We start from the raw sequence: 12247 nt of genomic DNA, 5'->3' as shown, positions 1-12247 counted from the left end.
AGCCAGAGAAAGGAGTTACGAATTCGGAAGAGTGCAGAAGGCTAGAAGGAATCCTGTGATGTTGGACTGGAATCAGAAATCTCACTACAGATGGACAGACAGGGAATGAATACAGAGGTGTGGTACCAGTGCTCGTGTCAGTACGCACATCTGTTATTTCCTAGCTCTGTCTGCTCAGAGTCTAGAACCAGTAACACTCCGGTGGCAATGGGCATACCTAGTAGCCAGACCTTGGTTTCTAAATGCCATTCTCAACTAAAAGGAACCAGGGAGCCTTGGAGGAACAGTCAGTTCCATGGATATGGCACGAAAAATGTAACATGAACCCGAGTGTCTTGTGGTGCCAGAAAATAAGAAGTGCTCACAAACTGACAGGAGCATGTCTAAAGGACAGAGGAGCCAACCTGAAGGGCCTCCTAATGGCCAAATCCGAACGTCAAAATAAACAATGCGAGTAGTGGATTATAACCTATAACATAAAATAGATATCCAGGAATCCATACCAATACCAATACATAAAGAAACGGGGGACAAAGGACAGCTGTTCTTTACAGTAGGATTCCAATTCCTACTGTAGAAGGAATGACTGAAATAGAAAATTACCGTTTGCCAAACATCATCGTAATAATTACTGAAGGCAAGAACCACTGATGAATGCTAAAATTAACAGGCAAAAGTATGATAGGAAACAGGATATTTATAGCATCTCAAAATATCTCCTCCCAACATACTGACTACGTTTCAAGATAAAAATAGTAACTTTACAGTGGAGAGACCTGGCAGACACCACCTCAACCAAGTAATCAAGGTTAACAACACAAGTAATAGGACATATCAACATCATGTACCCCCTGAGAAGGATATAACATCACTTCTATGATATTCTTGCCAAAAATACATAACCTCAAATCTGGTCATGAGAGAAACATCAGGCAAACACAAAGTGAGAAACAATTCTACAAAGCAGCTGGTCAGTATCCTTCCGAAGTGTCAAGGTCACGAAAGCTAAGGAAAGACAGGAGATGTCACAGATTGGAGGCGGCTGAGGAGTTCTAACTTCTAAAGGAGATGTGAAATCCTGAATTGGATCCCAGACCAGAAAAAAGAACACCGATAGAAAAATGAAGGAATTTGAACAGGGTCTGCAGATCAGAGCACTGTACTGATGTTAATTTCCTGGTTCGATAATTACACTACGGTTATACAGAGTGTTAACATTAAGGGAAGCGGGGCAAAGGATCCTAGAACTCTGCACTAGTTTGCACCTTTTTTAAAGTTTAAAATGATTTCAGAATAAAAAGTTCTTAAAGATTTTGTTTTATAACGCTATAAAATACTTCGGATGGTTCCACAGTCAAATACACAAAAAGGCATATTCAGAAAAACTAGTTTCTATTCGTCACTTCCCTGTTCCCTCACCGCCTCCCCCCAGGAGGTAACCATTTAAAATCTTTCCATGGCGGGGAGACATGACAGACAGACAGGCAGATAGACAGCCTTTTTAGATAAATGCTAGCACACTATACATACTTTTTCCACCTTTTTTTTTTTCACCCAACAATATATCCAGATGACTCCATAGCGGTATGTAGAGATATTCCTCATTCTTTTATCAAAGCTGAACATACTGTTTTAGGCAGTAAGTCTCCTACTGATGGACAACTAAGTTCTTTTGTTTTTGGCTATTACAACTAGTTGCCACACCTTCTTTTACTATCTTTAGTGACTGTAAATCTTCATTATTAGGAGAAAATCTGATGGATAGCTCTGGTAAATAAAGGAAGTGATCAAGGTAAATAATATGGTTTGTGGAAACTATAAGGCAGTAATAATATGTGCTCATTAAGTACTGACACTGATTTTCTTTGTTTTGGCTTACCTGGTGTTAGAGCAAATTACAAGAGGGAGCTTAAGAAATATTCTGAGCAAAGGTCTAATAGAGGAGAGCTACAGACATCACTAATTTATTACCTTCTTGGAATCCATATCCCCATTTGTCCTCAATACCAGAACCCTGACTCTTATAGAAGGGCAGCGATGTATTCAACTGAAACCATTTCCAGCCTCCCAGGGCTGGCGAGGTAATACAGTTCTGGACAATGAGACATAACAGCAGTCTATCAGGGATATCTGGAAAAGTTCTGCTCTCTTGAAAAAAGTGTCACACCTTCCTTCCTTATTTTTCCTACCTGGGGTTTGAAGTATCCATCTTGGAAGCAAGAGCGTGTGAACCACACTCACTGAGGATGGTGGAGCAGAGAGACAGAAGGGACCTGGACTCTCATGTCACCATGAAGCCACCTCACTAGTCCTGGGATACCCATGTCTGGAAAACAAACCTCTGCTGGGGCTGGGGGTGGGCAGGGGGCACTGTCACGAGCAGCAAGATGGTACCAGGAGATAAACACATTCTCTACCAAGATGACTTACCTGAAGGATAGCAGGATGAGTCCTGCCACATTTAAGAGACTTGCCATTTGACAGTCAAATCTCATATATTCCTTATTTTCCTTTTCAGAACTCACACACACAAAAATGTGGTAAAGAGAAACATTGAGAACTAAGTCAACAACTGAGGTGAAGCGCAAACAAAACACACCAGCAAACGTATAAACATAGAACCCTTGGAGCTAGACCACCAGTAGGAGGCAGTGGTGCTACCCCTTGCCCCCGCTGCCCTCCACCCCAGGGGAAATTACAGAGCTCCAATGCTCTCCTTCATGATTTGTAGGCACCTAGTTCGTTCTGTCCTTTTTAACACATTTGAGGTGAACAAAAGCCTACAAGAAACAAGTAGTCAGGTTCAGAAAAATTTTAAACAGACACAGATCCCAATGACTGTGATGGGTAGAAAGGCGGAGTCTCCAAACAGTGACAGATTTCCAACTGATTCAATTCACTGTTGTCAGGTGCAAGTCCAGAACCTTACACCACGTCTCTACAATCACGCGAAAATTAAATAGCTGGTACAAAGAACCACACATAATGTTGATTCCTCTCTTGATCCTTATATTACTCTTTCAAATTATTAGTTCTATTACATTTTAAAGGTACATTTTCTTTAATACTTTGAAATACTGTTTGTACCTGAATGAAAATCTACATCATCAGAGAGGTTAAAAAAATCACCTATAGTCCCACAAGAACCCAGCCACGTCTAGCATGCTGGGACACTTCCCCAGTTCATTTTCTACACATGAGTATTTTATTTCACGTCCAGCAATTTTACATTTCTCCTGGCACACAGGAAGTCTGTATCCGCTGGCCACCTACTCATCAGAAGAGGAATCAGGGGCTCTCAGTGCAGTATGGATCAGCGGGCACCGACTGGGAAGCTGCCCTCCCTCAACTATCTCCTTTGCAGGCCCACTTTGGAATCTGAAATTTCCAGCTCCAGATCCATCCTTTGGGGAGAGGTATCAACCCCTCTGACAATGTAAACATCTCTGGAAAAGACCGCCGATACCTGCTCATTGCACTGTTATTTCCACTGCGTGTTTCAAAAGCCCTGAGCACTTTTCTTTCCCCAGGGCCTGGCCTGGTGTGTAGGGCTCAATAAATGTGTCGTAAGTCAGTCAAGACCTGGCTGAGAATAGGAAGCAAGGAGAGGCAAGTTAACGGCATGGGAAAAGGGAGCTTTTGGGCAGCAGAAAAAAGGAGCAGGGAGTGAGAAAGAGAGGACACTGAAAAAAGAGGCAGGAGAGTACTTAAAAGAAACTTGACTCACTTTATTTGGGACTGACACTGTACCGTAAGCACCTGTCCCACCTGCTTCAGGTGCACCACCGACGCTCACCCCACTCTAAGTCGTCACACTTCTTGTTCCCTCTGTCTGGAACATTCTTCCTACTGATTTTATAACTTAAGATCCCCACCCCCATCATTTAGGTCTCTGCTCAGATGTCACCTTTTTGAAGAAGCCTTCCTACACCACCCTCTACATCAGGGCGTCCAATCCCCATTATTCTTATCCTGTTTCATTTCTTCGTAATAAGTATCGCTATCTGGGACTATCTTACTTATTTTTCCTTGTTTTTTGCCTGCCTGCTCCACTAAAATGAAAGCTCCATGAGAGCACACACCATGGGTCTCGGTCACTGCTGTGTCTCCAACACTTTAAACGGTGCCCGGCACATTCCAGTGTTCAACAAACATAACAAACATTCACTGAACGCCTGGACCATGTAATGAAGCACTCACAAAGCCTTACTTTCTCCTAGCGAGGAAAAGTAAACTCAATAGAGTTTAGACGTCCAAGTGCAGGCATACATTCTACCAAGCAAGAGGCGGTGCCAGCAATGATGGCGGCAGAGGAAGTGGCAAAGGGAACCAGCACCTCTCCTTTCCTGGAGCGGAGTGTCAAGCCCCTGGCTCCTCAGGCTGGATTCCCTCCTCCCTTCCACAACTCTCGGCACAGGCAGGAGCTGCATTACCCTGTGGTTGTGCTCTCGGCTAGGACACCTGCGCCCAGGCTTCCTGAGTTCTCCCTTTGGGGACAACCTTATCCACAGGAAGGACGGGACCTGTGCCGTGCTACCACTGTCACCTTGTGGCCTCTGCAAGGGTGGCACGGTACCTTGCTTTCCCCACAGGCCCACTCAGCCCTCAGAGCTGGCAGCAGTGAGAAGAGGTAAAGAGAAGAAGTAAAGAAACCAGTTTTTCACTGCTCTTTTCCCTTCTCAGGCTACGGTAAGCACCCTTTGCCATTTTTTGAACTCAGGGGTTACAGGTGCCATAGAAAACCTACACAAAACCTGCTGCAGCTGACGTACCAGGACTGAAGCACAGCCGTCCCTCCTGGGGGAAGGCACAGCTTGATTTTTCACACACACTGATGCTAACACAGACGTGTTCAAGGTTTGAGAGAGGATGGGGCATTTACTTGATCCTCTAGATAAGACCTCCCTAATAAAGGGACCTAAAAATTGATTTACTAGAACCTACTGTCCTGGAAGCTAAGGACCCTGTGCCTTCACTTGTCTGGAAAGGGGAGCAGAAGGATTTGGGAAGGGCTGATGGAGTAGACACGAGAGCAGGAGCCCTAGTTCTCTGTCCTCGTATTTCCGGGAGGGAATGTCGGCTCCCAGGTAGGAACACAACAGTCTCTTTCGCCTCCTTCCTCTCTACTCCAAAGGAATGACTGATCTCATCAGTGAAACGGGAGATCCGGTCCAAGCTCCTATAGACTCACCACCCCCATCCCCTGCGGAGGGCAGAGTCCCCCCTCTGTCACTGCAGGCTTCCGCGGACAGCCTCTCCTCTGCAGGTGGCTGCCAGCAGTTCTCAGTGGGCAAGGTTAACTGTGGGAAGAGGGTGCACGAGTGCAGGAGTCCTCGGAAGTCTAAGTCTGGCTACAGGTCAAGCTATACCATCTACTGCACCATCACCATTTATTAAAGCTGATGCTTTGATCCTTTGCACTCCTGGGTCTATTTCTTAACTGGTTCTTTTGGAGGCAAAAGGGAGAGAAATACAATTTACTGGACTCCTCAGACTCTAATGAGACCAAAGGAAACAGGATGACATCCAATGTCCTCTGATTTATGAACACCTAGGTTTTAAAAACATACATATTTCTCTAGCAAGTCTTAAGCCTCTAATTCTACCCCCAAAGCACAGGAAACCCCAGCAAAAAGACCAGAAGGCTGAATGAATGAACTTTTAATAATAACAAAAAAGCACCAGAAAAGGTAACTCTGCTCTTTGACTTCTAGCTGAGTTTTCAGACAGTGCAGCTCCGTTCCACAGCCATGGAAGCTGGCTTGGCTGCAGGCCTGCCTCAGGGACTCGGCTGAGCCCAGCCTCCCCCTAAGCGGGTTGGCTTCCCTATCAAGGCTCGGAGGGGGTCTGCCTAGGGGTCAAGAAGCAGTGTCCCGGCACTGTCACTGCTTCCTCATGTTGTCCCGACTCCGGATAAGCACGGACTGCACCACATCTGTCCAGGCTGTTTGAGACCAGAGTGAACACTTACATGTTCTACCATCTGAACTCGACCTCCGGAGCTATGCTAAAATTCCACTAGGGTAGAGGGTAAGACCACGCTCATAATGGGACTCTCTTTTCGTGGCCCTGATGTTTATATCAGGTAGCATGTGCTTCAATCCACTCACAGATGAATGTTCTATGCCAAGCCCATTTCTAAAGGAAATACGATCATCTTATATCAGAGGAGGAATTGTGGTTCTTCAATAACCATGAAGAACTAAAGATGACTGAAAGCTTTCACTCATTTACAAAAAGTATCAGAATACATGCATATGTGTGAACGACTGACCTAACTTCCGAGCAAGGACAGCACCAGGGAGCCGCCTGGTTGAGTGTTCTGCTCCGTTAGGGATAGGAATGCATTTCGCTGATTTTCACAGCTGATTCAGCTGCAGTCCTGTGAACCACACGATGGTCTCAGCACCCTGCTCTCCAGACTCTGCCTTCTACATCACATTCACCGCACGTGGGTGAAGGGCAAATGCCAGGGAGAGTGTGCTGAGTGCGCACCATTCGGGGGGTAGTCTCCAGCTCTCGTGCTCTCCTCCCCATGCCAAGCAAGCCGAGAACCTAGCTCCGTCTCTGGGGGCAACTCAGAACAGCCCACCAACCCCACTCCCCAATAACCACAGACCCAATTCCCTGCCCGAAAATTACTCTATTCTTGCCAATTCTTTCATTCCTACCTAGTCTGGTCAGACATCTCGAAAATAAAGGAGGGTTTCCTCTTGGTTACCAAGCTGTGAATAAAAATAACCAAAAAAGCAGCCAGTCTGGAAGACCACAAGTTGAGGAATTCTAACTCTAACGTGGACCCGGGGCTGTTCATTGACACCGTCACTCATTTACCTTCTGCTATGTTCTTCCACAAGTGTTCTCCACTCCTAAGTCGCCCGAATGTTCACGGTCTTTGTTTCTCCACTGAGGTTGAGTGTTAGAAGTTCAGAAACTGACCTGGCATACAGAACTCTCACACTATCCAATTTCAGTTTGGACTTTACTGCTATTCCTTTATTCATCTCCTGCTACTCCCCCAGCAGGGGCCATTAAAAACGGCCATTCCAAAGTTGCTCCCTTCTCCCCAGACCCTAATTCTGGACAGCGCCACCCACCCCATCTGGCTGGTACACAGACAAATCAATCACCTTAGAGGACTTTACCTTGTCCTTCAGGACTGGACATTCTCGTTCTTGCTTTTTCCATTTCTTGGCATTTCACCTTCAATGTCTAGACTTCACTAGGTGGAGCACGATGACTGCAAAATCTCTGCCTCTGACAATGACCTGTCTCTAAACGCCAGCCCTACGCTTCCAGTTTCTCTCCTGAAAGTCCTTCAGGCGTGCCCAGCTAACATGGCCTCCAAATGGCCACCCGTTTCTCATACTGTCACTGGCCCAGGTTCCGAGCCTCACAGTCAGGTGAGCGCTGCAAAGGAGCACAGAACTTTACAGGGGTCAAGAACTTACTACCTAAGGAACCATCTGTCTCAGGGCTGGCAAACATCTTCTATAATAGTAAATATTTTAGACGTTGTGGGCTATGAGGTCTCTGTTGCAATACTCAACCCTGCCACTGTAACATGAAAGCACCCAGAGATAACAGGTATACAAACGGGTGTGGTTATATCCCAATGAGACTATTTTAAAAGCAGGCGGCTAGCCCGCCGGCAATAGTTTCCCACCCCCGATCTACATCACTATCCTAATTAGGTTCTTGCTGGTGACCTGATCAAACAGTTCCTACTGATTAGTATCACTTTGGCATTGACTATGTTAACTCCTTTAAAAATTGGTTATTCGTCATATCTAGCAAGTCATCTTTGACCGAAATATCCCGTCACCAGCAGAAAGGCCTGATGGTGAGCTGGTCATAGCCATTCATGTTTGAAGCTGGATGTTGAACACAGTGCCCCAGAATTTGTTTTACGATGATTTTTTTCCTGCGTTTTACCCAGCTGTCACCAACATAATAATTTAGAGCACCGGTTTTTCAACTAGTAGATTGTTTTCTTCAAACAAAATGTTATTTTGAAACTCGTTAAATGAAAAAGACAAAGCAGAATGACTCTGTGTGACATGGTAGGTAGAGAAGAAGCCCGGATACCCATCACCTTAGCTCCTTTTCTCTGCATCCCTTCCCGGTAGTATCCCCTAGGGCACCTCCTCAGTTTTGTGAAACAGCAGCCTTCAAACTTCTCTTATCAACCACCTGTATCATGAAAAAGGTTTTGCGGTCCCCACCACTCTCTGAGCCACACACTCACACTCTGAGTAGCAGCAGATGTCCCAAGATCCAATACGCACTCAGGATGAAGTTTGTTGTTAATGATAATGGATGTAAAACTGTCATCTAAAATAGCCTTCTTGACAAGTCAGAATCTTTTGGACTGACTTATTGTGCAATCTGGCTAGAATGTCATTGTTTTTACTTTCACACGGGGTTGATGAGGAATTCTGAACCAGAAGTGTTAGCTCTGTCATTGGCTTGTTTACACTTGCTTTTAAAATGTATTAGCTCCAATCTTTGCCATAATCTTTTTAAGCCACCATTATTCAGTTTGGTTAAAACGAGCAAATTTAATCTGCAAATACCCTTAACTGGGCCCACATCATCCCTACTATGCTGCACTCACTGGAGAGCAAATGAGCTACTGGGGAAGCCTCAGGCACCCCTGACACACCAGGGAAGTTTCCTAGCCCTCTGGGTCATCTCATGTACTGTATACGACATATGACTGCCTAACAAACAAAGTGAGTGAAAACGCCAGAATCAATCCGTATGTCAAGAACTAGAGAATTAGGCAAGCTTCGTATCTTTCTTTACGTCTGATGATAAATAGTAGTTCCAATCTACATTTGGAGGCTACCACTGTGATATACCATTTGATTTGTAGTAAAAGGAAAGAACCACTTGGATTCGTGGGAAGGGTCGACATTTACTTTTTATTCAATTGTACCCTGACCGAGGCCCTAAGCCTGCCATCTGGCCGAAGCCATAGCAATAGCATGGAGCATGGCAGACACTCTCTATAGCTAAGCCGGGCCCTGTCATGATGTTCTTGGATTCAGGGACAGCTAAGGCAAACAGCAATCATCCTAACGGTTACCTGCAAGTCATTTTGTGGGTTCCAGTCTGAATCAAATATGATGCAGGTATCGGCAGCTGTGAGATTGATCCCCAGGCCTCCCGCTCGGGTGCACAGAAGAAAGACAAAGCGGTCTGAGTCTGGCTTACAGAACCGGTCGATGGCTGCCTGGCGCAGGTTTCCCCGTACTCGCCCATCAATTCGCTCATAGGTGTATCTGAGGGGACCCAAACGAACGAAAGCCCAGGTGTTAATCATGACTTCAGTGGAGAACAAGAAACAACGCAGGAAGCTGTTGACTAACGGCCTTAAACCCGTCACTTCTAAATATGGACCTAATGTCAGAGGTCTAAAAGGAATCCCCCCTCTACATATGCAGCAGGGCAGACACCTAAAACTGCACTGCAATATATCCCCCTCTCTCAAAACAAACGAAAACCAAATCAAAACAAAAAACCAGCCAAACTACGGAGGACTAGAGGAACTGTAAACATAAAATATCAATCCCACTGCCCAGGCAAACTTACTCTCACGTGTTTCCCAATTTTCTTGCACCGAATCTAATCAGAAGACCAGGAAAAGCAAATAAAAGCCTCAACCATCTACTTTCAGTAGAACTCGTAAAACGGAATCAGAGCTCGAATCAGGCTCCATCTGCTTTTGGATGGACTGAAAATGGGAAGCAGACTGGAGGGACAGGCAGTCTTTTTATGTCTGGGTTGGTCATTTCTATCCTAACAGTTCCTCAAAGCTTCAGAGGTAGAAAGCAAAACCTCCAGGTTTGTAGCTGAAACCAAGGTCTTCTGGGCAGCATATTGCCAAGCAAGTAGGAAGAAATCACGGGAAAGGTTTCTGAGCTGTGTCAGGTTGGAAAGAAGCCAGGAGAATTTTTAGAGGAAAATAAAGTGAGGAAGCAAAGCTGAATATCATTAAGAAGGCATATACCTGTGTAGAAAGTAAAGAATTAAGGGTGGAAAGAATGGTGAGGAGAAGGTAAAAGGAAAGAGAGTAGGAAATTAAACTGCTATGGGAGCCTATTAGCATCTGTCCATCCAATTAGAAAACAAAGAAGGTTTGTTTATGATGGAGATCATGTAATCAGCACAGAATTAAAACATAGTACCAATCTGGATAGCTGCTTAGTCTTATTTATTTCTTATTTACCCCTTGACAATGAACAAATTAATATGGGGATGCCACCCTGGGCCCAATTTTGACCAACAAGCAAGAACTGGTTGGTAAAGTATATGTAATAGGAACCATGTGAGAAAAGGATGACATCCTAGACCCCAGGATAGTCAAGAACATGAATCCTGACAAAAACCTTCTCAGCAGCCCAGAATCTGGGTAATCAGATCTCTAAAAATTCAGATAAACAATTGGTAAGAGACTAAGGATAGATCCTCTAGGGGTAGATGACACTGGCGGGGAGTGGCTCTAAATAACTAAATTGGGCAACATAATCCTGACTTCCTTGAGTAAAAGGAAAATCCACGTGAGAAATCACCCAAGGAAATACAGGTAGAGAAAGCAGACCAATTCAGGCTCAGAAGGGACACGTACAAAGCAAAGACCCAAGTCCAAAAAGACTGTCTTCTTTTTACAAAGCTAGAGTGCAGCCATATCTGGAATTGCAGGTGCAGATTTTTCCTTTCTTCTTCTTTTTTAATGCAATAAACTTAAGAATAATACATGAGACTACAGTAGCAAATAAAAGCAGTGGTGGTTACAGGATTGTCATGAAGGCAGACTAAGAAGATTATGTCCTAAGCTAAAAGCTAAGGGTCATAGGTTGAATTCTATACAACTATGAAGCAGTCAGATAAAATTATCATCTTTATTAATACCAGCCACAGCAACAATATTAGCAGTAAGCTCCTAAGTGCCAGGCTCTGTGCCAGGCACTGCGATATGTGATACATGCTTTATATGCATCATCACATTTACTTCTGGCAATAATCCTGTGAGGTAGTTCCCTATTTTACACTTGAGAAAACACCAAGAACAAAAACCACCACCACCACCACCACCAGCCTCACAAGCGAAATAACTTGCTTAGTCACCTAGCTGGTAAGTGAGATCCATTTGACTCAAAAGTCCACACTCTTAACCAGTTTGCTGTACGGCCTTCACATGGTACCCTATATTTCAATGCAGTAGGGAGATTTCCCTAAAAACTTAAAAGAGAAAAATAAAGGTAAGTAAGAGACTCTGGTGAACTTAGAAGACCTGTAACTCTATCGGAAGGTTAAGAAGAGAAACTACAGATATCCAAAATGACTGCGATGAATCAATGCACCTAGGAACTGAACCGAGTTACTCGTACGTTTGGCCACATATGTGATGCAGTGGAAGAGGCACAGGATTTGGAGTCATAAGACAGGGTTCAGATTCAATTAAATGATAGCTGCCACTACCCCACCATCACACATGTGAAGAATTAGTGCTGCAGGCACACAGGACTCAATGTTCTTTGACAAGACACCCCTAAACCATCAGAGAGGAGCCAGATGCCCCACGGATCTGAGTGAGGCGGGGAATGAGCATACTGTTAAGGAGGAGGAGAAACCAATAAATAGAGATGATATAGCTCGGCAATCACCTAGGGAAAGAAATTCCCATAAAACTGGATAGTGTTTGGCCATCTATGATAGAACACAGTTTTAGAAATTGGGCAGGATGATTGGAACGTTAATTCTCATTTCTATCACTCAGTTTTGAGGGACTGCTCTCGAAGAACACAAAACTAAAATAAGAAGCCAGTGATTTGAGAGTTCAATTAAATTGTTCCTCACTCCCCTCACTCCTGAGCCAGATCCTTTGGCCATGTCCTCACCCCTGTATGAGCACGGCATGAAATTAAATGGGAACAAAACCAAACTGACAGCTGGCGTGACAACGAGGCTCCAGAACAAAGGAAATCTTGAGGGCTAGTAAATCTGAATAAGGAAATCAGACATCATTAAATTTTCGCACCAGACATCAGTGCAGCAATTAACCCTTTGTGTCAACTGCATTCTGAACAAAATCCCTAGGAGCTGATGTGGTCGATCAAACTGTAATTCTGAGTCGCTGTCAGATATCAACAAGAAGCAGGTGGCACTCTGGAAAACCTCTGGGTACTCGGGGGGTGGAAGTGGGGGTGGTGGTGGTGGTGGTGGTGGTGGTGGTGGAAAT

At 44.7% G+C, this 12247-nt stretch overlaps 1 protein-coding gene across 1 annotated transcript in view; it reads right to left on the bottom strand.

The window, feature by feature from the left end:
- Positions 1-12247, bottom strand: part of CHD6 (chromodomain helicase DNA binding protein 6) — a 213826-nt gene that overhangs the window by 61393 nt on the left and 140186 nt on the right. Inside the window, 1 exon segment of the mRNA XM_032605037.1 lies at positions 9092-9287. Within this exon segment, the coding sequence (XP_032460928.1) occupies positions 9092-9287 (196 nt within the window).

The sequence above is a fragment of the Phocoena sinus genome, chromosome 15, assembly GCF_008692025.1.
Source record: "Phocoena sinus isolate mPhoSin1 chromosome 15, mPhoSin1.pri, whole genome shotgun sequence".
NCBI lineage: Eukaryota > Metazoa > Chordata > Mammalia > Artiodactyla > Phocoenidae > Phocoena > Phocoena sinus.
Note: the sequence above shows the minus strand (reverse complement) of the source record. Positions and strands in the feature narration are given on the sequence as shown.